Source organism: Kickxella alabastrina (genome assembly GCF_025024165.1).
Source record: "Kickxella alabastrina strain RSA 675 chromosome Unknown BX661scaffold_108, whole genome shotgun sequence".
NCBI lineage: Eukaryota > Fungi > Kickxellomycota > Kickxellomycetes > Kickxellales > Kickxellaceae > Kickxella > Kickxella alabastrina.
Window position 1 is genome coordinate 1 of NW_026251579.1, and position 22,337 is coordinate 22,337.

The 22,337-nt window shown below is 43.3% G+C and overlaps 12 protein-coding genes and 2 non-coding genes across 14 annotated transcripts; 8 read left to right on the forward strand and 6 right to left on the reverse strand.

Annotated features, from left to right (window-relative positions):
- Positions 1 to 1,200: 1,200 nt before the first annotated feature.
- BX661DRAFT_191237 (uncharacterized protein) lies at positions 1,201 to 1,364 on the forward strand (the record flags this gene model as incomplete). The annotated part of the gene is made up of 1 exon (XM_051537670.1): positions 1,201 to 1,364. A coding segment is annotated over one exon (164 nt), but the record flags the coding sequence as incomplete, so codon positions are not given.
- Positions 1,365 to 2,305: 941 nt separating this feature from the next.
- Positions 2,306 to 3,778, forward strand: BX661DRAFT_201774 (uncharacterized protein; the record flags this gene model as incomplete). The annotated part of the gene is made up of 2 exons (XM_051538487.1): positions 2,306 to 2,458; positions 3,647 to 3,778. 2 exons carry the CDS (start codon positions 2,306 to 2,308, stop codon positions 3,776 to 3,778), a joined length of 285 nt encoding a protein of 94 aa, XP_051388435.1.
- Positions 3,777 to 4,739, reverse strand: BX661DRAFT_191244 (S-adenosyl-L-methionine-dependent methyltransferase). The gene has a single exon (XM_051537671.1). It carries the CDS (start codon positions 4,621 to 4,623, stop codon positions 3,895 to 3,897), a length of 729 nt encoding a protein of 242 aa, XP_051388436.1. The 5' UTR covers positions 4,624 to 4,739; the 3' UTR covers positions 3,777 to 3,894.
- A 176-nt stretch (positions 4,740 to 4,915) lies between these two features.
- On the forward strand, positions 4,916 to 5,647 carry BX661DRAFT_208479 (uncharacterized protein; the record flags this gene model as incomplete). Its single annotated transcript, XM_051538677.1, has 2 exons — positions 4,916 to 5,088; positions 5,183 to 5,647. The coding sequence occupies exons 1-2, from the start codon at positions 5,002 to 5,004 to the stop codon at positions 5,645 to 5,647; spliced, it is 552 nt and encodes a 183-aa protein (XP_051388437.1). The 5' UTR covers positions 4,916 to 5,001.
- A 1,852-nt stretch (positions 5,648 to 7,499) lies between these two features.
- BX661DRAFT_16195 (RED-like protein N-terminal region-domain-containing protein) lies at positions 7,500 to 9,302 on the reverse strand. Its single transcript, XM_051533314.1, has one exon. It carries the CDS (start codon positions 9,199 to 9,201, stop codon positions 7,651 to 7,653), a length of 1,551 nt encoding a protein of 516 aa, XP_051388438.1. The 5' UTR covers positions 9,202 to 9,302; the 3' UTR covers positions 7,500 to 7,650.
- BX661DRAFT_16164 (uncharacterized protein) lies at positions 9,303 to 9,803 on the forward strand. The gene has a single exon (XM_051533313.1). It carries the CDS (start codon positions 9,404 to 9,406, stop codon positions 9,668 to 9,670), a length of 267 nt encoding a protein of 88 aa, XP_051388439.1. The 5' UTR covers positions 9,303 to 9,403; the 3' UTR covers positions 9,671 to 9,803.
- Positions 9,804 to 11,857: 2,054 nt separating this feature from the next.
- Positions 11,858 to 12,329, reverse strand: BX661DRAFT_191250 (uncharacterized protein). The gene has a single exon (XM_051537672.1). It carries the CDS (start codon positions 12,186 to 12,188, stop codon positions 11,973 to 11,975), a length of 216 nt encoding a protein of 71 aa, XP_051388440.1. The 5' UTR covers positions 12,189 to 12,329; the 3' UTR covers positions 11,858 to 11,972.
- A 1,470-nt stretch (positions 12,330 to 13,799) lies between these two features.
- BX661DRAFT_157980 (uncharacterized protein) lies at positions 13,800 to 14,773 on the forward strand (the record flags this gene model as incomplete). The annotated part of the gene is made up of 1 exon (XM_051533283.1): positions 13,800 to 14,773. A coding segment is annotated over one exon (972 nt), but the record flags the coding sequence as incomplete, so codon positions are not given.
- A 2,748-nt stretch (positions 14,774 to 17,521) lies between these two features.
- On the reverse strand, positions 17,522 to 17,842 carry BX661DRAFT_191255 (uncharacterized protein). Its single transcript, XM_051537673.1, has one exon. The coding sequence runs from the start codon at positions 17,759 to 17,761 to the stop codon at positions 17,543 to 17,545; it is 219 nt and encodes a 72-aa protein (XP_051388442.1). The 5' UTR covers positions 17,762 to 17,842; the 3' UTR covers positions 17,522 to 17,542.
- An 881-nt stretch (positions 17,843 to 18,723) lies between these two features.
- Positions 18,724 to 18,976, reverse strand: BX661DRAFT_201780 (uncharacterized protein; the record flags this gene model as incomplete). Its single annotated transcript, XM_051538488.1, has 3 exons — positions 18,724 to 18,817; positions 18,849 to 18,932; positions 18,963 to 18,976. The coding sequence occupies 3 exons, from the start codon at positions 18,974 to 18,976 to the stop codon at positions 18,724 to 18,726; spliced, it is 192 nt and encodes a 63-aa protein (XP_051388443.1).
- A 24-nt stretch (positions 18,977 to 19,000) lies between these two features.
- Positions 19,001 to 19,578, forward strand: BX661DRAFT_16214 (uncharacterized protein). Its single transcript, XM_051533316.1, has one exon. It carries the CDS (start codon positions 19,124 to 19,126, stop codon positions 19,415 to 19,417), a length of 294 nt encoding a protein of 97 aa, XP_051388444.1. The 5' UTR covers positions 19,001 to 19,123; the 3' UTR covers positions 19,418 to 19,578.
- A 160-nt stretch (positions 19,579 to 19,738) lies between these two features.
- Positions 19,739 to 21,658, forward strand: BX661DRAFT_201781 (uncharacterized protein; the record flags this gene model as incomplete). The annotated part of the gene is made up of 4 exons (XM_051538489.1): positions 19,739 to 19,873; positions 20,355 to 20,508; positions 21,292 to 21,404; positions 21,566 to 21,658. The coding sequence occupies 4 exons, from the start codon at positions 19,739 to 19,741 to the stop codon at positions 21,656 to 21,658; spliced, it is 495 nt and encodes a 164-aa protein (XP_051388445.1).
- Positions 21,659 to 21,837: 179 nt separating this feature from the next.
- BX661DRAFT_t167 lies at positions 21,838 to 21,909 on the forward strand. The gene has a single exon. It is a non-coding gene; the product is annotated as a tRNA-Glu (tRNA).
- A 181-nt stretch (positions 21,910 to 22,090) lies between these two features.
- On the reverse strand, positions 22,091 to 22,172 carry BX661DRAFT_t168. Its single transcript has one exon. It is a non-coding gene; the product is annotated as a tRNA-Leu (tRNA).
- Between the last annotated feature and the right edge of the window lie 165 nt (positions 22,173 to 22,337).

Sequence of the window (22,337 nt, forward strand, 5' to 3'; positions counted from 1 at the left end):
TGGCAGCATCCTCAGCAGTGCCCCAGCCAATGACCTTGGCACAGCCCCAGTCAATGACATACACCTTGTCGTTCTTGACGCACACATTCCCTGCTGAGATGTCCCTGTGCAGGACACCAGTGTCATTTGCCTGGGCAAGGCACAGGGTCAGCTGCTTGACAAAGCCAGGAACCAGCTCAGCCTTCTGATTGTCAGTCTTGACTTTCAGATACTCGGCCATTGACTGGCCGCAGTACTCCATGAGCACAAACTCCAGCCGGTATCCATTGAGGTTGCTGATCAGCAGGCCACTTGAAAAGATCTTGGAATACATTCGACTGGTCTCTTGTTGAGGATGGCGTATGCGGCACCCTCGGGCAAACGATTGACTGGGGTCCAGGAAAGCTTCAGCACAGCATCATGCTTCCATTGAATTCCCCCGAATAAATGGACATGGCGCCCAATCATGTATGAATAACGCGCTACTGTCTCCCTGATACAAAATAGAGCAGCGCATCCTTGAACATCCCTTGACATCCTCCTCTGACATCCCTGGATACCGAGTATAAGACTTCGATCTTCAATGCCTTGTCCTTCCTGCACATCGGCTTGCCCTGGCGAAAAAATGAAAGAGTCAGATTCCTCTGAGACATCGCAGAAATGCCCGAAAATGTCCGACTCAAGAGTCAGCAGGAACCAGAACTGCATGAGGCATTCTGAATTCTTTAGCTCCATCAGACGTCCAATAATTCGTATCAAAGCATAGCTGGCCGAGCTCAATGATATACAGATTGTCACGATAATATGCATGAAGCGTCAGGAGGTGTCCATGGAGGTAGAAGACAGGCGCAAATGTGCGGGTTGCCTGCTGATCATTAAGCACATGGCCGTAATCTGCGAGCTGGCCACAAGTATCCTCTGGGTTCTAATGGGTTTGGATCCATCTTGGCCTCGAGTATAGCATGGATGGAATGAGCGTTCTCTTGTAGTTGTGATAAAACGCGATATCTGGCTTGTGTGGAGTCTAGTATAGCATCACTCTGATGGTCCTTCAGACTAACCTGCAGTCTGGGATTGGAGTTCCGCCTGCTGGAATATCTTCATTTGCGACATTAACTGCATTGACCATCGCGTTAAAGAGGAGGATAAAATATTTGACCAAGCGAGCTTCCTTAGTCAACCCGATCAATTTCCCGAGTTGCTTTTGAACACGTCAGCAATGGGAAATCGCCGAACTCTTCAACAGGCGATCTGTATTGGCTACGATGCCTTGCTATCAGCCACTGGCGACCCCCTGGCTATGCTGAGGAAGAGCTTAGGCCAATCCTTGATGAACCGTTTATACCGCTCCTTCACACCCAGCGATTGATAAAGGCATTGAATAGATAGTTGTGGTTATGTTATCGCCGAGGCATTTCAGCAGCCGCTGACGGCGCTTATCGCGTACTTCGGGAGGCTCTGATTCCCCAGGTGGCAGTTCCTCCTTTTTTGAATTTTCTGGGGCGTTTGGAAAGTGCCGCCTGTCTTGCTGTTCTAATAAAAAATAAAACAAAATGTTTGAAATTAGTGACCGAATTAGTTTTATATGCACACAAATAAACAACAACAAATAATTCATCGATATCATAACAATCCGTTTATATTGAAGTACTTACGCCTATTTGATTCGGCGGGGTCTTATTCGGAGGAGCTAGCTCAGACATCATTGAGAGAAAGGGAAAGGGAAAGAGAAAGGAGGGGGGAGGGGGAGAGAGTGTGTGTGAGTGGGTGAGTGGTGAATGAAGTATGTGTGATAAGCACTGAGGTATGGTAAAAGTAATAAAAAGTGAAGAAAAAACAAATTGAACGAAATGGTGCGAATTGAGAAAAAGTAAATATTAAAAGTAGAAGCAAAGGTGGAAAGTTGCAAAGGTGAAAATTGTTGCGATGGATTGCGCCAAAAACAAAAAACAAACTTTTTAATATAAACAAAAAACCTTGAGCTTCTCATGCTTGGATTTGGTTGGCTGAAATATGGAAACAAGAAATAATTATATTTACGGATTAATTTCCAATCGGCATTATTCTTTTTCCTTGCGCATTGATTCTGAGTTTATATTATTTCTTTTGGGAGCATGGTTGCTCTGCCATTCACTGCTGTAAAAAATATGCTTCCCTGACGCATACACTGAACCAGAGATGCATTTATGCACCATCGCCTGGCTGTCGACCAATTGAGACACAGAGCCACATGTTTCATGTGTCCATGACGGGAGCATAAAATTCTGAATGCAAGAGAACTTTCACTTGGATCTTTAAGACCCATTCATGAGATCACTTGGCTGAAATGGTTAACAAACTGCAGGTGTACCCGGCACCGATAAATGGCATATTAGAGAAACTCGAGATACATGTGGACGCCCATTACCAGGACAAGAAGCTGGACCTGGGCATGAGATGCGGCTGGAAGGAGCTGACAGAGTACAGGTACACAACGCTGGTCAAGAAAATTCAAGGGAATCACGCAAAAACAAGCAATAGTGTTTGTAAATGAGATTGTACATAATCAGCAGGGCTGATACAAGAGACAGTGTGAGCTTTCACGTCGAACGAGAAATGAGGGTATTCTTGACGCCTAATAAATGCCGATTGTTGATAAGAACTCCAATCTCAACAAACATCCTGAATACCAAATCCATGACAAAGATGATGATGGCTTGCCAAAGTGGCTGCAGACGATAGCAATGAAGGCAGGATATATGCACACTAGCTATATGGCCACGATTGATGCCTTAGTTGGTAGATCGAGTGCTTGGGTTTAATTTTACTGACACCTCGGCAGACACTTCCACCGCCAGAAAATTAGACACAGGCCTGGGTAACCAGAGGCATGTAGCCAGGTTCTAAAATAGGGTTCAAGCTGGGTATGGTGGGGCAGTAGAAAATCAATTTTATTCATTAATTTCAGCTTTTTTTGTTGGAATCTGGGAGTTCTATGAATGTTTGGTGAACGTGAAGAGATAAACACTATGTATATCTAATTATGTATTCTAAAAGCGCTATTCATTGATGGAGTGCGACAGTACATTTATGTAATGTGTGTCTCTGTATGACTATCAATTGAGTGTTTGCCTGGCTAAATAACCAAGGCTGGCTAATCAGTTGATCGCGACCAGCTAATAAAATATAATTGCAAGTTTGCAGAACTGCTCGGTTTAAAATACTAGTTCAACAATGGCGCTGCAAATAATTCATTTAAAACAGGCTTAATGTGTTCAAAATTTGCATGTTAAAATACGATTTTATTAGATGCATGGCAGTTTCTATTTTTAAAAGACAAATGCCATTTTGAGCTTGTCATTTTTAAGTACCTTTGCCAGTTTAGTCGCATTCTTTACAATGTGTTGGAAAATTCACAACGGGCTTTCAACAAAACACTTACTCGGACAATCCTAGTTCACATTTTGCACATGCTTATTGTTATTTTAAAAATATATATTTGAACAAAATAAACTAAAAGAAAGCCAAGGGATGAACAGCCTCTACTGTTCATATTCATTAGTATTTATGCGTGCGTATGAATTCCGGCATATCCAAGTAGGGAATTAACTAGTGATTGGTTCATTAATCAAGCGCCGGAGACAAGCCGCAATTTCTTGTATCACAACACGCACTCGGCAGCCTCTAGTCGGGCCAGAACACACCTAAGCCAGGAAACGCATCATCCACTACTCCCACTTCAAAGAGTGATACGACGGCAAAAACATTTCCGTCGTCGTCGTCGTCCAAGCGTAGCGGCTGCAAATCAGTTGCCATCTAGCTTTTTAAATAGTTTGTTCACTTTTATTAAGATACTTGTTCGAGCATAATATCGGTCTATATGTTATGGCTGCACTGCACTGCACCTGAGAAGACAAAGAGAGTAAAGGAACACAGCTACTCGTGCCCCTTGCGCACAATGACGTACCAGTTGTCCCTGTCGTACCCAGACTCGACAATGCTGCATCCGCCGGCCTGCTCGAAGAGGGCCACCAGCTCCCCCTTGCGAAACAAGTGGTAGTAGCGGTGGTACACCTTGTCCCTTTGGTCTTCCACGCTGTCGCCAGCATTGTCATCAGCACCCTTGGCACCGCGAAATCCAGGCACAACCCACGGCACAAGCACATCCTGCGTGTTCGGATCGAATTTCCGGCGTCCACTCTGCTCCAGCGCCCAAGCAAAAACCAGAACTGTACCGCCTGGCCAAACAATACGCAGCAGCTCTCTGGCGGCCTGCACGCGCCGGTCAACCGACGAGAAATGATGGATGACGGCGATGGATATGGCAAAATCAAACGCTCCATTTCTGTATGGCAGATCAAGGCCATCGCTGACCATGCATTCGTATCTGCGCTCGCGACAAATCTCCACCAGCGACTCGCTGCGATCCGTGCCCATCATGAATATGTCGCCGGTACGTACACCCAGATACTTACCATTGCCGCAGCCAATGTCGGCGCCCACGCTGCCGGAGGGAAGGCTGCGTATGTATTTGTCAATAACAGGCCATGGCTTGAATCGCGTATCGCTGAAATGCGTGGCTATCTCGTTGTACACTGCATGCACGTACTGCTCCTCTTTTTCCGCGTTGTCAAGCGGCAGCGTGTCTGCTATCGGCGCCTTCATATCGTGAAAATGTGGGTGCTTGGTGTTGGTTGTATTGTATAGAGTTGCGATGTGTTGGCTGAAGAGCGTAGTTTAAGTGCGAGAAAAAAGTGTAGATAAAAGAGCAGCGCTTGGCTTAAACAGCCTAATAATCCATATCTGCTGCGATAAATTTATTATTTATTCTATTTATCCTTGCAACGTGTGTCATCAAGTAATAGGATACCAAGGCACATTACACGTGCACAGAACTATGCAAAAAGAAATTATTGCCTTTGCCTCTTTTATTTTTCTCTTTTCTGTTTGTCTTTTTACGTTTTTTTAAATACTTTTTTCAATTTTAGCCGAGGAAACACATTCGGCAAGCTTTTTGCTAAAATACCCCGACATTCTCAGCACATGATGGCTGTCAACAAGGCCACCATCAAGCTCGACGATCAGCCAAACTGGACCGAGAGCTATGACAGCAGCAACAGCAGCAGAAGCGTGGGAGGAAGGGCTGGATGCGAAAGGTGAAGGAAAAGTATGCCGATCAGGATGACGACGAGCGCAAGCAGAAGATGGTGCTTTCGGCTACCAGTGGCAAGCGCAGCTTGGTGTCATTCTTGAAACCAAGCTGGAAAATACCGCCAAGGCAAATGATGTTACTTCAGTGAACATCATTGAACATGAGGACAATGGTGGTGATGATGACGGTAAAGATGGCCCTGCTTCTGAACTCGATGAGGCAGATGCTGCTGGTGCTGTTGCGTCGGATGACGCTGTAGCTGACCAGCTGGCTGCGCTCATGGTTGCAGACAATCCAGCGACAGTCGCGACGAGCGGGGCGCCCAAAGACAGCGACGATGACGACGACATAGTCGATGCCGCGTCAAACCAGCAGCTCGACGTCTTGGACATGCTTACAGCCGTCCCGCTACCTGGAGACAACCTAACCTCGGCCATCCCCGTCTGTGCGCCGTACAGCGCGCTGTCCGCATACAAGTACCGCGTGAAGCTTGTGCCCGGCACGATGAAAAGGGCAAGGCATGCAAGATGGCTCTGACCGTGGCTTTGGGGGCTGCCGATGGGAGCAAGCCCCGACCCACACATTCGTTGGATCCAGTGGAGGCCAAGCGGCTGAATCCGGTCCTGATGTTGGCCATTACCATGCCTTTTACTGAAAAATTGGTTGCTGCTAAAACAATTCCAAGTATAAGTGGAAATTGCGGCAATATAACTTTATTTACAATATAAATGGAAAAGTATTATGCAACCCTAGCCTTGTGGCCCAAGCGAGCCGTGGGTTTTGGTTATGAGCATAATTATTATTTCAAATACGATATTATAAATGTTTTTGCATTGTTGATGCGTATATGCACTTTTTGCTCTGAACATATTTTTGACAATGGCCTGTTTTTATCGGCCTTGCGAAGATATTCATTGTCTAGTTGTAACTCCCAATTTGGTATTTCCATATTTGGCCATGCTTCCGTGTAAAAGGCATCGATTCTCCTCTTGATAATGTCTGAAACCTGGTTGACTGTCAATATTTTGTTCACACTTATCCGAATTTCAAACCGGGCTTTTTTGATATATTCGGCTGCCTCTATGGCGTTTAATTCCTTGCCTTTACTCTTGGTTGTCTGGTTAGCCATACTGAAATAAAGATGTTATAAATTGATGGATGGATGGATGGATGGATGGATGGATGAACGAACGAACGAACGAACGAACGAATGAATAAAATAATGTATAGAATGTAAAAATGGGTGGAAGGAATAATATTAGCAGCTAGGATTAATTTTTAAAATAAAATGTGAGAATTGTCCCATCGTGGCTTTTTATATTGTTTTATATATTGCCTGCTGCTTCTCTCTTGGGGTGAAAAATGGAGACAACAGGCAAAGAGAATACTTTGGCATGAGATACAGCTGGATGGCTGCTATTGGTATAGAATGGCCCATGTGTCTAAATGACGTAGCTAACTGAAGTCGTGTTGCCCAAAGAGTCAATAGACATATTTGCAATGAAATAAAATGGGCAATTAGAATAATTGAACATGTCAATAACATTTGGAGCACAGTTTTATATATCCAAGCAGTCAACCCATAAACAAAAAAACCGACGAAACACAACTTAAAAAGGCATGGAGTAGTGTGTGGTAGATGGATGGGCGTTGAAATAAATTTAATTTATAAATTTCCTGAACACTCAACTGACCATTATTATGTGTGAAAAGCAATAAAAATAAAACAAAATATTACACGAAACATCTAATGCATGGCGCACTGCGATACAACACCTGATATATTGTGTTGGCTGTGGAGGCTCTCGGCTGCGATTTCAAATTAAATGGCCAAGGTAAATGGGCCAAAAGCCAATGAGTTAAAAAATACACACCTACCAAAAAGCTAACTGCAGCGTTTCCTTGTGTGATTCAAACAGTGTCCGCAACCATACAGTTGTCAAAAAACATATTAGTAAAGTATTTTGTTGTGTAGTAAGGATACATTTGTGCACATGACAGCCATCTAATTAGCCCTAATCAACATATGACATGCGAGGATAGAATGAGTTAAATATATGTACTGTTTATTATTTAAAATAGATTATTCGCTGCGCTTGCACTGCCTGCCTGCTGTCGCAATCAACAAGATCATGGGGATGCTATGACGTATCTTGTTGATTCGATGTTTCAAAGGTGAAATGAATCGATTGTATAGAAAAGCAACAGTGCATGACAATGTGGTGGTCACATTATACATAAGATTGCAGTCAGCAATGAGGGCAAGAATGAAAATGCCCAAGACTTGAAAAGTGGATGCAACTGAACGCTGTGCTCATTGTCAAGTCTTAGCAGCCAATTTGTACAATTATAATAAAACAACGCACGGTACGTCATATGTTGGGAGTATTTTATTGCGTTGACTTAAACTCAGCCGCAATCAATGGTTGGCAAGGCGGCCAATTAGTAACGAGTGAGAAATAAGTGTCCGAGAATTAGAATAATTTTGAGGCCAAAGCGTGCAAATATTAGCAAAGTCGCCATTAATGTTTCGCCTCCCCTTACTCAGGGGAATTTTTGTCCGCGGTAATGTCAATGCCGTATTTTTGCTTCATAATTTTGCGCGTCTTCTGCCACTCGCTGTTAGACACACCCGTTGAAGAAGCCTTTGTTGGGCGCTTAGAAGAGGAAGAAGCACTGGGCGCGTTGTGCTGCAGCATGTCACTAGTTTCTTCTTTGAAGCGCAGCCGAGCCTCGGAGAACAGACGCATGTCGGCTTCGCCATCGCTGTCAGTCTCTGCAGAAAGCCCTGTGCGTGGCCGCTTGCTCGGCCGGCTGTTGCTTGGGGGCTTCGGGTACGGTGCATTGACACCTTCCTCTTTGTCTCCACTGTCTGCCGAGTCTGGATACGGCGCTGCTACTGCCATATCGTCATCTATGAACCCCGGGTACGGCGCAGTAACGCCAAATTCGCTGTCATACTCTGGGTACGGTGCTGTCACTCCAAATTCGCTGTCAGACTCTGGGTATGGTGCTGTCACAGCGTATCCATCATCATCGTCATCATTGTCTGGCGCTGGACCTGCCACACAATGGCTAATATCACCGATGGTCACTTGATAGTCAACGCCCGCCTCGGCAAAAATGTCGTCATCGCTGTTATCCTCCGCCATGCTCGGGTTTTCCCCAGCAGCCACAGATGGTTCGGGTGCTGGACTTGGGTTCTCAAACTCTTCTTGCAACAGTTCCTGCTGATGTTCCCGAGCATCGCGCCTGCGCTGGCGCGAGGCAGCAATCGCCGAAATGACCTTGGCCAATACTACGCGGTCGCCCTCCTGAATCGCCGCCGTCGCCACGGAACCGCTGCTGCCTGCGATTCGTGCAACCTCCTCTTGGCTGCGAATGCGCGTTGTAGTCGTGCTGCTTCCCAGATCAAACTCAAAGTACATTCGCCCAGGCAAAAACACCTCGTTTGCTTTCACCAGTCCCAGCCCATTAGCCTGCCGCTCACTCATTCGCTGGACAACGCCGAGCACTCCCTCGCCCAGCGCCGTCATAGCGCCCAAACCATAAGTCGCCGCCGCTTCCATTTTACCGTCATGCTTCTGCTCCTGCTGGTTTTCATTCTGCTCCAAGAGTCGTTCCAACTCGCTGTCAAGCTGAGCCGACGCCGGCCCCTGAGCACGCACGCGGTCCAGCAGCAGAAAATCAAGGCCCTTGACTAGATGCGTGTGCTCGGTATCGCCGCCCAGAAACTTGCTTCTCTCGTAGGCCTCCACACCGGCACCGAGCACCAAATCTTCTTCTACATCGCCTGTGCCCTGCCGGCGCTCGGCTGCTCTGTCGCGGTACATGTTTGTCGGACCGTTGTCATCAGTTTTGTTCGGACGATGTTCGCGCTTTCTGGTCGGCGCCGACGTCGGTTGCACGGCCGCTGGTGCCTCTGCTGTTAGTTTTGCGGCCTTGTGCAGCTGCTTGCGCCCGCCAAGCACACCTGCCCGCCTGCGTCCGGCGCGCTCCTCATCGCCTGTCGCACCAGAAGAAGGTCCGCCTGGAGTCTGCAAAAGCTTGCGAAAGTCTGATTGCGTCAGTCGTCCGGGATCATTCGACATTGTTGAATTTTTGTGCTAAAATTGATGGCGTCGCAAAGCAAATGGGAATCAAAGAAATAGAAACGTGGGCCAAAAATCCATTATTTTGGCTGACCGTTTTTGCTACAAATAAATTTAAGGGCCGCATCAACAACGCGGTATTGGTTGCATCGATGGGTCCCAATCACATGATGAGTTGGCTGCTAAAGAATGTTGCAATTTCATGTGCAAACGGCGTCGGGCAAACGCGCTTTTTTTCGTCCGGGCCATTATTGTCGCAAGTGGACACGGCATCACTTTTATTAAAAATGGATATTTTTGCATATGGCTTTTTGAATTAGAGAGATGCAGCCAAGTGCATGCCTCTGAGCCAACTATGCCCAGCTACACGAAAAAGCCGGTGTTGGTTGGAGACAAGTGTATTTTTCATTTTGACTTGCCAGCAAAATACGCTTTGTTGGCTTCAGCTATCGCAAACTACAGATTTTAGCACAATTAAATAGGCAACTGACCACTTCTCGTTGCCTTCGCATTACACAATTGTTAGATGCACACAAAGGGAAAGACCATGCAGGCCAAATGCCATCTCGTTTTCATTTGCTTATAAATAATCAAGCTGCACCATGCCCTAGTGATCTCTTTTCTATGCCCTTTCTTTTCTTTATTCATCGGCCCAAAACGATGCTCAGAGCAATAAAAGTGACTTGAAAATTGGGCGCAGCCATTGTACAGTAAATGCTGTGCTTCTTGTGATAATGATTAGAAATGTGCTACCCCTGACCCAGCCGACGAGGGTTTTTTATTTTCATTTATCGCCAGCTGACTGTATATGGATGGACAGGTACAAAATTTTGACACGCACTCAGCACATTTTTCTGCTACCTTGCATACACATATACATATGCATATGCAAGTATGCGGTTGTATTTCTTATATTCTTTAAAGGAAATAAAATACACTGTTTGTTTTTCGTCCACTGCGCCAAAAAAAATTGAGCGGTGATGTTTAGATGGCAGCGGCACATTTAGGCTTGATTTGTGACTAATTTAAATGATTAAAATATCAGGCTGTTTATTTGTATACACTTGGCTGAATACATTCCGGTTTGTAACCTGCAATATTTTGATGAAATTTTCAAGTTAGCTCTGTGGGAAGTGGAATGACAATAAAATTATACAATGGTTTAATTTTAAATTGCCCAAAATTGCTATATTTGTTGGTCATTGTCCATTGCACAATGTCCCCGGATCTCACGAATAACAATGAATTTTAAATTGTGCTCGGGAGATTTTAAAAATTAAACCCCGACATTATCAGCCGCAACAGAGTGATTAAAAATAACTGATATTTAACTACAAGGCAGAAAACTGAGTATTGACTGCAAAAAATGATTTTCATAAGTTTAGCCACTACTGGGTCTAAAAATTGCCTTGGGTCTATGCATAGTACGAGGAGGCTTTTTACTTGCGTCGATCTTCAGAATGAGAGTATCTGACAATATTAATTGTAAATTAATAAATCAATTTACATCTCATAAATGAGTTCTGTGCACACCCCTGTTAATATTAAAAGTATAACAAGTGCAAGGCAGCGGCTACATTTGGACCTACAAACGTGAAGTGCTGTCGACCATCAGCTTACTGTGCATATTTCAAACAATATATTTTAAATTTTGGCAACATGGTATAAAATTATAAGACAACGAATTATTTTAAACAAAAAATTAAAATGGGAACCTACAGGCATTGCATTTGTCGTGATCAAGAATATCGCATATTAATCCATATGCCTTACATATATCAGCTATTTTTTATTTACTGACCCAAGTCGTTTCCAATCTGATTTTTTCACAACTTTGTATTTTGTGGTTTAATTTGAAACCCTGTCAATTACTAACAAAGCAAAAGTAATTGAATGAATAATAATACAAAAACGTAGACAGCAAATGTTTTATTTTGCAGCTATTGATTTCATTTACTCTGCTTAAAATGGCAGCGGGAAATAAGCCGCGTATCGCTCTGTGTCTGCAGCGACTGGGGATATGTAAGGAAGAAAACTGGTTGAGGTGTCGTTTTGTATTTGAGAATCTCATCATTTTTCTGTTGTGCAATTATGCAAGAAAAGTGGAAATTGGCCGATACATTTCCACCGCAGAATACAACCCCAACAAAGTAAAAAATATATACCACTCCGAAAATATATAAGGGCGTGTTTTCGTTGGAATATTGGAATAAAAATTGTTTATTTTACATATCATATTCGTTGCTCATCTTTACAATTTTTTATTTAAATTTTGTAAACATTTATAATATACAACATAGACAATATAATTCAATAATCATTTTTATATCTGCCAGCGCTATTGCTTCGGTCATAACAAGGTTTTTAATTTATTCTAATACTAATATTTACCACTAATTAAAAGGTATGTTTAAAGTATAAAATGGTTAACATTGCGCAGCCGATACACGCAAAGCAATATATATTTACAATTGACTGGCGTCGACAGCGTAACTGTCCCCGCCAACATGCAGCTAAATACCAGCTGCACATTGTATAAATTGTGCTCATATATGATATAATATTGATAAATATACTTGGCTTCTGTTGGCGTAATTACTAATACAAAAAAGAAACAATATTTGACATTATAATATAGTAGGATGAGAGTCTCATTCGGGCTTATAGCGGCGATTATTATTTCTGTGACTCATACCACTGCAACTATTCCGGGGATTGTTGTTGGGGAGTCCAGTGTAGAAGAGGCATATACACACACTGGAGATCTGGTTCTACGCAATGAAAACCAAAATGGTGGCCATAATGTTAATCGCAATGACGGCGGCAAGAATGGCCGTATAAACGACAGTGGCCATAACAATGGTGACAAATACAATAAGAGCAACAGTAGTCATGGTAATGGTAATGGGGATAGTGGCCAAGATAATGGCCATCATGGAAAGGGACGCAATGAGGATGTCGGCCAAAATGGACAAGACAAGAAACATAGTGGGACAGGCCCTGTGTATGTTACTAATATGAAGTACACCATGGCAACATCAGTGATCACTCCTCACTATTCATTCAGCAGCAAGGCGACTCCAAAGACCACTCCTCATTATTCATCCAGCAGCAAGGCGACCTCAAAGACCACTCCTCATTATTCATTCAGCAGCAAGGCGACCTCAAAGACCACTCCTCACTATTCATTCAGCAGCAAGGCGACCTCAAAGACCACTCCTCACTATTCATTCAGTAGCAAGGCGACTCCAAAGACCACTCCTCATTATTCATTCAGCAGCAAGGCGACCTCAAAGACCACTCCTCACTATTCATTCAGCAGCAAGGCGACTCCAAAGACCACTCCTCATTATTCATCCAGCAGCAAGGCGACCTCAAAGACCACTCCTCATTATTCATTCAGCAGCAAGGCGACCTCAAAGACCACTCCTCACTATTCATTCAGCAGCAAGGCGACCTCAAAGACCACTCCTCACTATTCATTCAGTAGCAAGGCGACTCCAAAGACCACTCCTCATTATTCATCCAGCAGCAAGGCGACCTCAAAGACCACTCCTCATTATTCATTCAGCAGCAAGGCGACCTCAAAGACCACTCCTCATTATTCATTCAGCAGCAAGGCGACCTCAAAGACCACTCCTCACTATTCATTCAGCAGCAAGGCGACTCCAAAGACCACTCCTCATTATTCATCCAGCAGCAAGGCGACCTCAAAGACCACTCCTCACTATTCATCCAGCAGCAAGGCGACTCCAAAGACCACTCCTCACTATTCATCCAGCAGCAAGGCGACCTCAAAGACCACTCCCCACTATTCATTCAGTAGCAAGGCGACTCCAAAGACCACTCCTCATTATTCATCCAGCAGCAAGGCGACCTCAAAGACCACTCCTCATTATTCATTCAGCAGCAAGGCGACCTCAAAGACCACTCCTCATTATTCATTCAGCAGCAAGGCGACCTCAAAGACCACTCCTCACTATTCATTCAGCAGCAAGGCGACTCCAAAGACCACTCCTCATTATTCATCCAGCAGCAAGGCGACCTCAAAGACCACTCCTCATTATTCATTCAGCAGCAAGGCGACCTCAAAGACCACTCCTCACTATTCATTCAGCAGCAAGGCGACCTCAAAGACCACTCCTCACTATTCATTCAGTAGCAAGGCGACTCCAAAGACCACTCCTCATTATTCATTCAGCAGCAAGGCGACCTCAAAGACCACTCCTCACTATTCATTCAGCAGCAAGGCGACTCCAAAGACCACTCCTCATTATTCATCCAGCAGCAAGGCGACCTCAAAGACCACTCCTCATTATTCATTCAGCAGCAAGGCGACCTCAAAGACCACTCCTCACTATTCATTCAGCAGCAAGGCGACCTCAAAGACCACTCCTCACTATTCATTCAGTAGCAAGGCGACTCCAAAGACCACTCCTCATTATTCATCCAGCAGCAAGGCGACCTCAAAGACCACTCCTCATTATTCATTCAGCAGCAAGGCGACCTCAAAGACCACTCCTCATTATTCATTCAGCAGCAAGGCGACCTCAAAGACCACTCCTCACTATTCATTCAGCAGCAAGGCGACTCCAAAGACCACTCCTCATTATTCATCCAGCAGCAAGGCGACCTCAAAGACCACTCCTCACTATTCATCCAGCAGCAAGGCGACTCCAAAGACCACTCCTCACTATTCATCCAGCAGCAAGGCGACCTCAAAGACCACTCCTCACTATTCATCCAGCAGCAAGGCGACCTCAAAGACCACTCCCCACTATTCATTCAGTAGCAAGGCGACTCCAAAGACCACTCCTCATTATTCATCCAGCAGCAAGGCGACCTCAAAGACCACTCCTCATTATTCATTCAGCAGCAAGGCGACCTCAAAGACCACTCCTCATTATTCATTCAGCAGCAAGGCGACCTCAAAGACCACTCCTCATTATTCATTCAGCAGCAAGGCGACCTCAAAGACCACTCCTCACTATTCATTCAGCAGCAAGGCGACTCCAAAGACCACTCCTCATTATTCATCCAGCAGCAAGGCGACCTCAAAGACCACTCCTCACTATTCATCCAGCAGCAAGGCGACTCCAAAGACCACTCCTCACTATTCATCCAGCAGCAAGGCGACCTCAAAGACCACTCCTCACTATTCATCCAGCAGCAAGGCGACCTCAAAGACCACTCCCCACTATTCATTCAGTAGCAAGGCGACTCCAAAGACCACTCCTCATTATTCATCCAGCAGCAAGGCGACCTCAAAGACCACTCCCCACTATTCATTCAGTAGCAAGGCGACTCCAAAGACCACTCCTCATTATTCATCCAGCAGCAAGGCGACCTCAAAGACCACTCCTCATTATTCATTCAGCAGCAAGGCGACCTCAAAGACCACTCCTCACTATTCATCCAGCAGCAAGGCGACCTCAAAGACCACTCCCCACTATTCATTCAGTAGCAAGGCGACTCCAAAGACCACTCCTCATTATTCATCCAGCAGCAAGGCGACCTCAAAGACCACTCCTCATTATTCATTCAGCAGCAAGGCGACCTCAAAGACCACTCCTCATTATTCATTCAGCAGCAAGGCGACCTCAAAGACCACTCCTCACTATTCATTCAGCAGCAAGGCGACTCCAAAGACCACTCCTCATTATTCATCCAGCAGCAAGGCGACCTCAAAGACCACTCCTCACTATTCATCCAGCAGCAAGGCGACTCCAAAGACCACTCCTCACTATTCATCCAGCAGCAAGGCGACCTCAAAGACCACTCCTCACTATTCATCCAGCAGCAAGGCGACTCCAAAGACCACTCCTCACTATTCATCCAGCAGCAAGGCGACCTCAAAGACCACTCCTCATTATTCATTCAGCAGCAAGGCGACTCCAAAGACCACTCCTCATTATTCATCCAGCAGCAAGGCGACCTCAAAGACCACTCCCCACTATTCATCCAGCACTAGCAACATGCCAACTACTAAGACTGGCTACACATCGACTACCAGCATTACTTTAACTAGGTATTCATCTTCTACCAGTGTGGCTATTCAAACGCCAAGATCATCTGCTCCTACTGCAATTACCTCAACTACTACTTTTGCATCTACTTCTAAAGTTTCAACAACTTCAGCACTCCCAACATTGCCAGCCCCTTTGAATAATTCAACAACTATACCAGTCATTACATTCCCACCCATTCTGGCACCCACTTTTGGCTGAGCTTAATTTAGATATGGCAATGCATATATCCTGGTTGTAGTTTGAATATAATTTAGGATTTATAATAAAATATACAGCTTATGCCATAACCATTACAATGCTTGGACCATTGACTTGTGTACTTGGATTATCTTTTACCTTGATGCCCTAAATAACATCTCAGTTTTATCATTGATATACCCTAGTCCCACTGGGTATACCTGTGTAAATTGCATGATTGTTCACATGTTTTGTTGTTAACCATGGTCAATATTATAGGTGATGTTGCACAGACTAAAGATATGGAAGTGGATGTTGAGGTTGTGAATCGTGAAACAAGTTTCCATATATTTAGTATATGCAACAGAGCGATGAAAGGTTTATAATGAAGTCTTGATATGCAAAAGGTCAAATGAGCCTGCATTTATAACTAAACTTTTCGAATAGTTTAGGATATATAAATATATGTGCTAAATTTATTTTCTTAAATCAGGTAACCCCCTAGCTTAAAGTAGTCCCTTATTAAAATTACACGAATTAATCATGTAGATTATGTTAGGCGGGATAATTTGTTCATGCGAATGGTTTATTTTTTTACAATGCAAGTGCGGATAATTGCAAAAGAAAAAGAGCAGCTCAGCCATAGCAGCAGCACGCAAAATTATACACACATTAAAAAAATGTCTGTACTGCACTTTGGTGATATTATCCTGTTAGTCTCCTGTTTTCGGACGTGTTGGTCACCACAGGACTTTGTAGCTCTCACAAATCGCTGAGATGTGTGCAGTTTGTAAAAATTGGAGTTTAAATTATATTCAATTTGTCACTCAGTCTCGATTTTTACATTTTTTTGTCTGTGGAATGTACACGGGTACATGACTGTCCAGACCATTTATCGTAAATAAATTTGGCAATAGTGTCAATCACAATGTGAGGGAATTATTGATTGACCTGAGCCAGTCCGGCAATCATGCACCTTTCTGCGTGCATTTCCCGCACATGCCCCTTGTTCTCTTTTTTCATTTATATCTTTTTTCAAATAAAGATCAATAGCGAATTTTTATACAATAATGTTTCAAAGTGGTCATCAAATGGGCATTGCATTTATCGTGATCATGATCATCGCATGTTAATCTATACGCCTTGCATCTGTCAGCTCGTCGCCTTTTGCAAAGCTGCCCATCTCTTTTTGCTAATTTAAAACCCCACAGAAAGACATTTTTGGCTACAAAGATGGACGGATGTTTTTTGCCTTTCTTTTATTGCATTGGACCGGTTTTTTCAAGTAATAAAAGTTGGGGTAAACAGGAAATGTTATACGGAACGCACTTCTTTTTTTGTTTTCTGTACTCAAAATAACAGTAAGAAAATAGCAAATTTGCCAATTTGTGCCTGTAACAGTGAACAGACGTGTGAAAGTCCAGGATAAGTCCGGCTAGTTTATTGTTATTTATAAGGGTGGTCTCTTTTTTGCTACTCTATTATATGGTCAAAAAAGTATGATATTATGGAATTTTATTGTTAAGCAAAATTTCGCAATGAGCAAAGAAATAGTTGTCCGTCGAGAATATAAAAGAACGAATGTTTCCAGTCAAAAGTCAAAGAATCTTATTACTCACATTTTATAGCCATATTTCACCCTAATAATTTGTTTTGGAATTTTTGGGTTCTTGATACATATAACCTCCTAAAACTCCATTGTCTATCATCCCCGCTGGCACAATTGCCTCAGCATTAACCCCGTTCTATTTTACTCTAATACTATTTCTTTTATTTCTTCACCAAAGGTATGTGCAAACAATTTACCACCATATTTGACAGGCGTCATTGGCGCGCATGTCAGCATACAGAAAAATATAATTGACTGCTAATGTTGTGCAGATGAATATTCACTATACGAAAATAAACAAATAAAGGCGCAATTGTATAATGTAAACAAATACTAACTTTCGAAAAATAAATATTTGCTCATTAAATCAATGGCTGTAGATGAGATTCTCGATTGGACTCATGGCTACAGCTATTCTGTCTGCCTACCACCCTGCTCAGGCTAACTATGTGGTGATTGATTATAGCACCTTGACATCTTCAACTCCTATGAAGTACTCTTCTGCAGCTACCTCCACACTTTCGACTTACCCCACCACGCCAACCTCAACCACCCCAAAGTACTCCACCATTAAGCCTACTTTGACGGCCAAGCCCAAGACGACCCTGAGCTCAAAGTACTCCACCATTAAGCCCACTTCCACGATCAAGCCCAAGACAACCTCAACTACACATAAGTACTCCACCATTAAGCCTACTTTGACGGCCAAGCCCAAGACGACCCTGAGCTCAAAGTACTCCACCATTAAGCCCACTTCGACGATCAAGCCCAAGACAACCTCAACTACACATAAGTACTCCACCATTAAGCCTACTTCGACGGCCAAGCCCAAGACAACCTCAACTACACATAAGTACTCCACCATGCCGACATCCACCCCCGCCAAATACTCGACTACGTTGACCTCCACCATGCCCAAGTACATCTCTGAGATTCCCTCATACACGCCTAGATACAGTGCTATTTAAGTGTTGACTTCACTTTAATATCCTGTCAATACACTTATTTGTCCCGACAATATTTTGCTGGCTCGATATCCATTTACAGTATATTATAAATATATTATTTGTCAAAAAGGATTACATGTTTCTAGAACAATGCATGCAGTCGCTGCAAATAATCCAAATGAAATAAAGTGTTTTTGCGCGCTTATTTTGGTGATTTGAAATAGGTTTAAAAAAATAATTATGTTGATTGTTCTTGAATGTTCGAAAACAGCAATTAAGAATCATGTTGCAAGGGGGTACAGATCAAAAAAGTTATTTATTTCTTCCAAGAACAATTCCTGGCTGCCCGACAGCCATTCTTTATATGCTCTGCTCTCTTTGGCACATGAATAAACTATAATAAAAACCTATCCTCATTTCTCAATTGCCACACGCGTAATCAATTAATCTCAGTAAGGCAACATGCAACACCATGTGCCTAAACTGTGACAAATATTTAAGGATACAAATAGTGTCATGATATTAGGATGATATCCATGTCTGAAACAATGCCCCTTGAACAACACACTGTTTGTCAAGCATAGTGCATCTGACCCAGAAAATGATTTTAAAAAAGCAACCAAATTCTGATACTCTCATATTCTTGGATCTGGTGAGCAAATTTGTACTTGTATTTCATTTTTCAGTTGTTGTACGGGACTGCATTAATAATTTAACTCATTATAAAAGGTACATAAAAAATGGGGGGAAAGGGACAAAGCTACTTAGCAGCATAATTCGGCGCAGCAGAAACCAGCACACAAACCGGCAAAGCAACCACCGGCTCCTCCGCCCCGGAGTTGCGAGGTGTTGGTCTGCGGCTGATGGACATAGACAACCTGAGACCGTGGCTGCTGTTGGTTCTGGTCGTTGAACTGCTGCGGGGGATACTGCTGGCCGCCGTTGTAGTACTGGTTCTGGGGCGCCTGGCTGTGCGTGGGCAGAGTGGGGGGAGCGTACTGGTTGTTGACCATCGTTAATAAAAGAAGAAAATGATGAATTAACTTGTGCAAAAAATAAAGCTAAGGGAAGAAAAAGAAGAATTAAAAGTGCTCATGGACAAAGGACGCCTTTTATATGCTTCGTTGAAGAAAAATTAAAGTAAAAAAGAGGACAGATGAATGCCAATGGCACTCCTCATTGTCGCTGCTGCTGCCATTTTTGAGCTCGGTGGGTTTTACAAGTTGGGGCGGATAAGGGTGGAATTAAAACTAAAAGACTCAAAGATGCGGGCGCTCCTCTTTTTCTGGATTGTTCCTTCGACGTTTGTATGTAATCTCAACGACGCCAAAGCAACCAATCAGCAAACGAAGCTCAACAATACAAAACGCAGTCAAATGGCCACGGGGGACGCCCCGCCTTTGTCACGAGAACGAGTGCATATATTTTTTGTAGCTTTAGAGCTTGCGGAATAGTTTCCCTTGCACTATTTTTTCTTTTACGTTTCCGCACTCTATTAATAGTTACTTGGCGCAGTTGCGGAAATCATGACGTAGCGAACTTGTGTGAACCAATAAAAAACCTCATATGATTGATCAACTAACAAGAACAGGAAAACTAACTGAAGAAAGGTGTGCATTATTATGTAGCTTTAATTGCAATACGCTTACATCGTTAAAACTATTTTTTGCTGGATTTTGCTAAAGGGCGCGAGACTGCTTTTATTTGATGAAGAGATAAGTACAGAAAAATGAAGGATCGGCCAGTTGATTCCGACTGTTAATCACAGTAAACATATGTATGCGATCAAATACAGCAGCTTCCGAGACCAAGGCCGCAGAGGAATGGCCAACACCCACCGCCTCTGGTCCCCACAACGGGACGACCGCGTCTGTGGTAGTAGCGGCGGTGATGGTGATAGCGACCCCCCGGTACACGTCTTCTTAGAAACATAATTAGAAGCCTGATGGGACAAGTAGTAAAATTGAAGTATTTGTTAAAAAAGCGATAATACTGACTATTGTTGAGATAAAGAGAGAGCGGGAGGCAGAGTAGATGCGAGAGTTTGTCGGTCTTTTTATATTTGGCACGAGCGAGTCAAAAATCAATCCAGGTTTTTGTTTATTCGGGCAACGGAAAGCCAAACCCTGCTGGGGCAGCCTATGATTTGGCAGGGATTTGTTGATATCATGCGCATAAACTATAATTTTATTTTATCATTGTTTGTGCCGATGAGATCATTTGTGCGCAAACAAATGATGAAATATAATAAACACAATATTCCGAGTCTAGATCGTTTATTTTTCAAAGGTAAAAAATATACAAAGTTAATTTACAATGGTTGAAATAAAATAAATAATGCTAATAATTCGTTGTCTAAAAGCAGCACTTGCCGGCGCACATGCCACAGAGGAATGGCCAGCATCCATTGCTTTTCTGCCTAATGACAACCTTTTCTGGACGCCCATGGTAAGCATGGTGGCCATGGTGGTTGGCATGGCCCGCTGGGTACACTGGTCTGCCGATTCCCGCTTGGTGGTGCGCACGGCGACGGCCTCCAACTCTGGTTCTTCCGAAAAATGCCATATTTATAATATTATTGCGAGTGATTTGTGTGAAATATGTTTTTTCAAATTGCTGTTGATATTTAAATTTTTACTAATTATGTGGCCAGATACCGCTGCTTTTATACTTTTTTTATGAATCATGGTGGCTAGCAATGGTTGAATAAATGTCGTAATATGCAGTGACGATATGTGCAATGCGTCCAAGTATTGCGCAAACTCTGCCATCATTAATTTATGGCAAGGTCAAGCCACATGCTCTTATATCTATTTACAACAATTAAAGGCAAAATAAAGTGTAATTCAACCTTGGTTTCAATTATAATCATTACCTCATACACTCTGTTTTTCCACACCATTTCCAGCGTCATCACCCGCAATCACAGTAACAAAGAATGTGCTATTTTTACGCTCACTCTGCCATCATTTTCTCAAAAATGAAAAATGCTTCCCTATTTCTATTTTAGACCCAAAGAAATAAACAATTACGTAAATAAAATAATTACCAGCGGCATCAGCATCAAACAAGCATACCCTGTTAAAGAAATTCGAAAACCTCTATATTATATGAACGCGCTTTTAATATTACCATACTTTGCTTCAATAATTTAAATACGCAAGGCTAATGACCAAATCATTATTATTTTTCACACTGTCAGTTATCACCACTACCACTGCCACCACCACAATTAGGTGTGTCAATCAGGCGACTCTCGACTTAATAAAATTCAGCGAAGGATTCAATGCCTTCCCATTCCCCGATCCTGTCGGTGTCCCAACAATAGGCTACGGCCACCAATGCATCGAACCAAACTGCCGCGAAATCCGCCTCCCCCTACCACTAACCAAGCAATCTGCCGAGCAGCTCCTCCTCACCGACATAGTCTCTTACGCTGATGTCCTGGACAGGGCCTTGGGACAAATAAAATTAAATTAAATGGAAATCAGAGAGGCGCACTTATTTCGTGGATATATAATGTGGGCACCGAAAGTCTGAGGAATTCACGCTTGATTTGGAGACTAAAGAGGGGGGAGGATCCTTGGAGGGTCATCGCTGAGGAGCTGCCCAGGTGGGATTATGCCGCTGGACAGAGGCTACTGGGACTCACACGGAGACGTGCAGCTGAGGTCAGCTTGTTCAACACAGTTTAAACAAAATTTATAAATATAACAATACATTGTTGTGGTGATACAGCAATTATAGCCAACAAAAGCAGTGTATATATTTTCCACGCAAAATATTCTTGAAATTTTTGGGGTTTTATATTGTCTACTGTCTTTACAGAGAAGTAGTCAGAAGTAGCTGTGTTAGTCTTTGATTAGCATTAAAATCCGCAATGGTCTAGTGGCTAGGATCCGACGCTCTCACCGTCGTGGCCGGGGTTCAATTCCCCGTTGCGGAACTTACTTTTTGTTTTTTAACAAGCAGTTTTTTTGGGGGTTGATATTTTTGCTATCTAAATGAAAATAAAAAAGCAGCACGTTGTGGGGGCAACAACGGCTGCATTCAAACTTTTTAATTTGCAAAAATAAAAAGTACGCTTATTAGGCGCACCTTTCACTAAGGCAAGTCGTAATAAAAATTGATGAAGGTGGGGTTCGAACCCACGCGGAACTAACCACAGGAGCCTAAATCCTGCCTCTTAGACCACTCGAGCACTTCACCTGTAAAGTTCCACCTAAATGTGGTACTGTCTAATTGGCTGGGTTTATGGTCATATACATTCATAGCTATTTTATTGTCCCAACGTAAAATTGGCGAGCAGTACTATTTTTTTCTACGCAAAAAGAGTATAACATGCCAGTTATAAATAAATTCGAGAAAGTTTAT

Bases quoted from the DNA above. Each gene is read 5' to 3' on its own strand.
- BX661DRAFT_191244 (XM_051537671.1), bottom strand. From the start codon at position 4,623: ATGAAGGCGCCGATAGCAGACACGCTGCCGCTTGACAACGCGGAAAAA.
- BX661DRAFT_16164 (XM_051533313.1), top strand. From the start codon at position 9,404: ATGTGCAAACGGCGTCGGGCAAACGCGCTTTTTTTCGTCCGGGCCATT.
- BX661DRAFT_191255 (XM_051537673.1), bottom strand. From the start codon at position 17,761: ATGGTGGAGTACTTTGAGCTCAGGGTCGTCTTGGGCTTGGCCGTCAAA.
- BX661DRAFT_191250 (XM_051537672.1), bottom strand. From the start codon at position 12,188: ATGTTTCTTGTCTTGTCCATTTTGGCCGACATCCTCATTGCGTCCCTT.
- BX661DRAFT_16195 (XM_051533314.1), bottom strand. From the start codon at position 9,201: ATGTCGAATGATCCCGGACGACTGACGCAATCAGACTTTCGCAAGCTT.
- BX661DRAFT_16214 (XM_051533316.1), top strand. From the start codon at position 19,124: ATGCCAATGGCACTCCTCATTGTCGCTGCTGCTGCCATTTTTGAGCTC.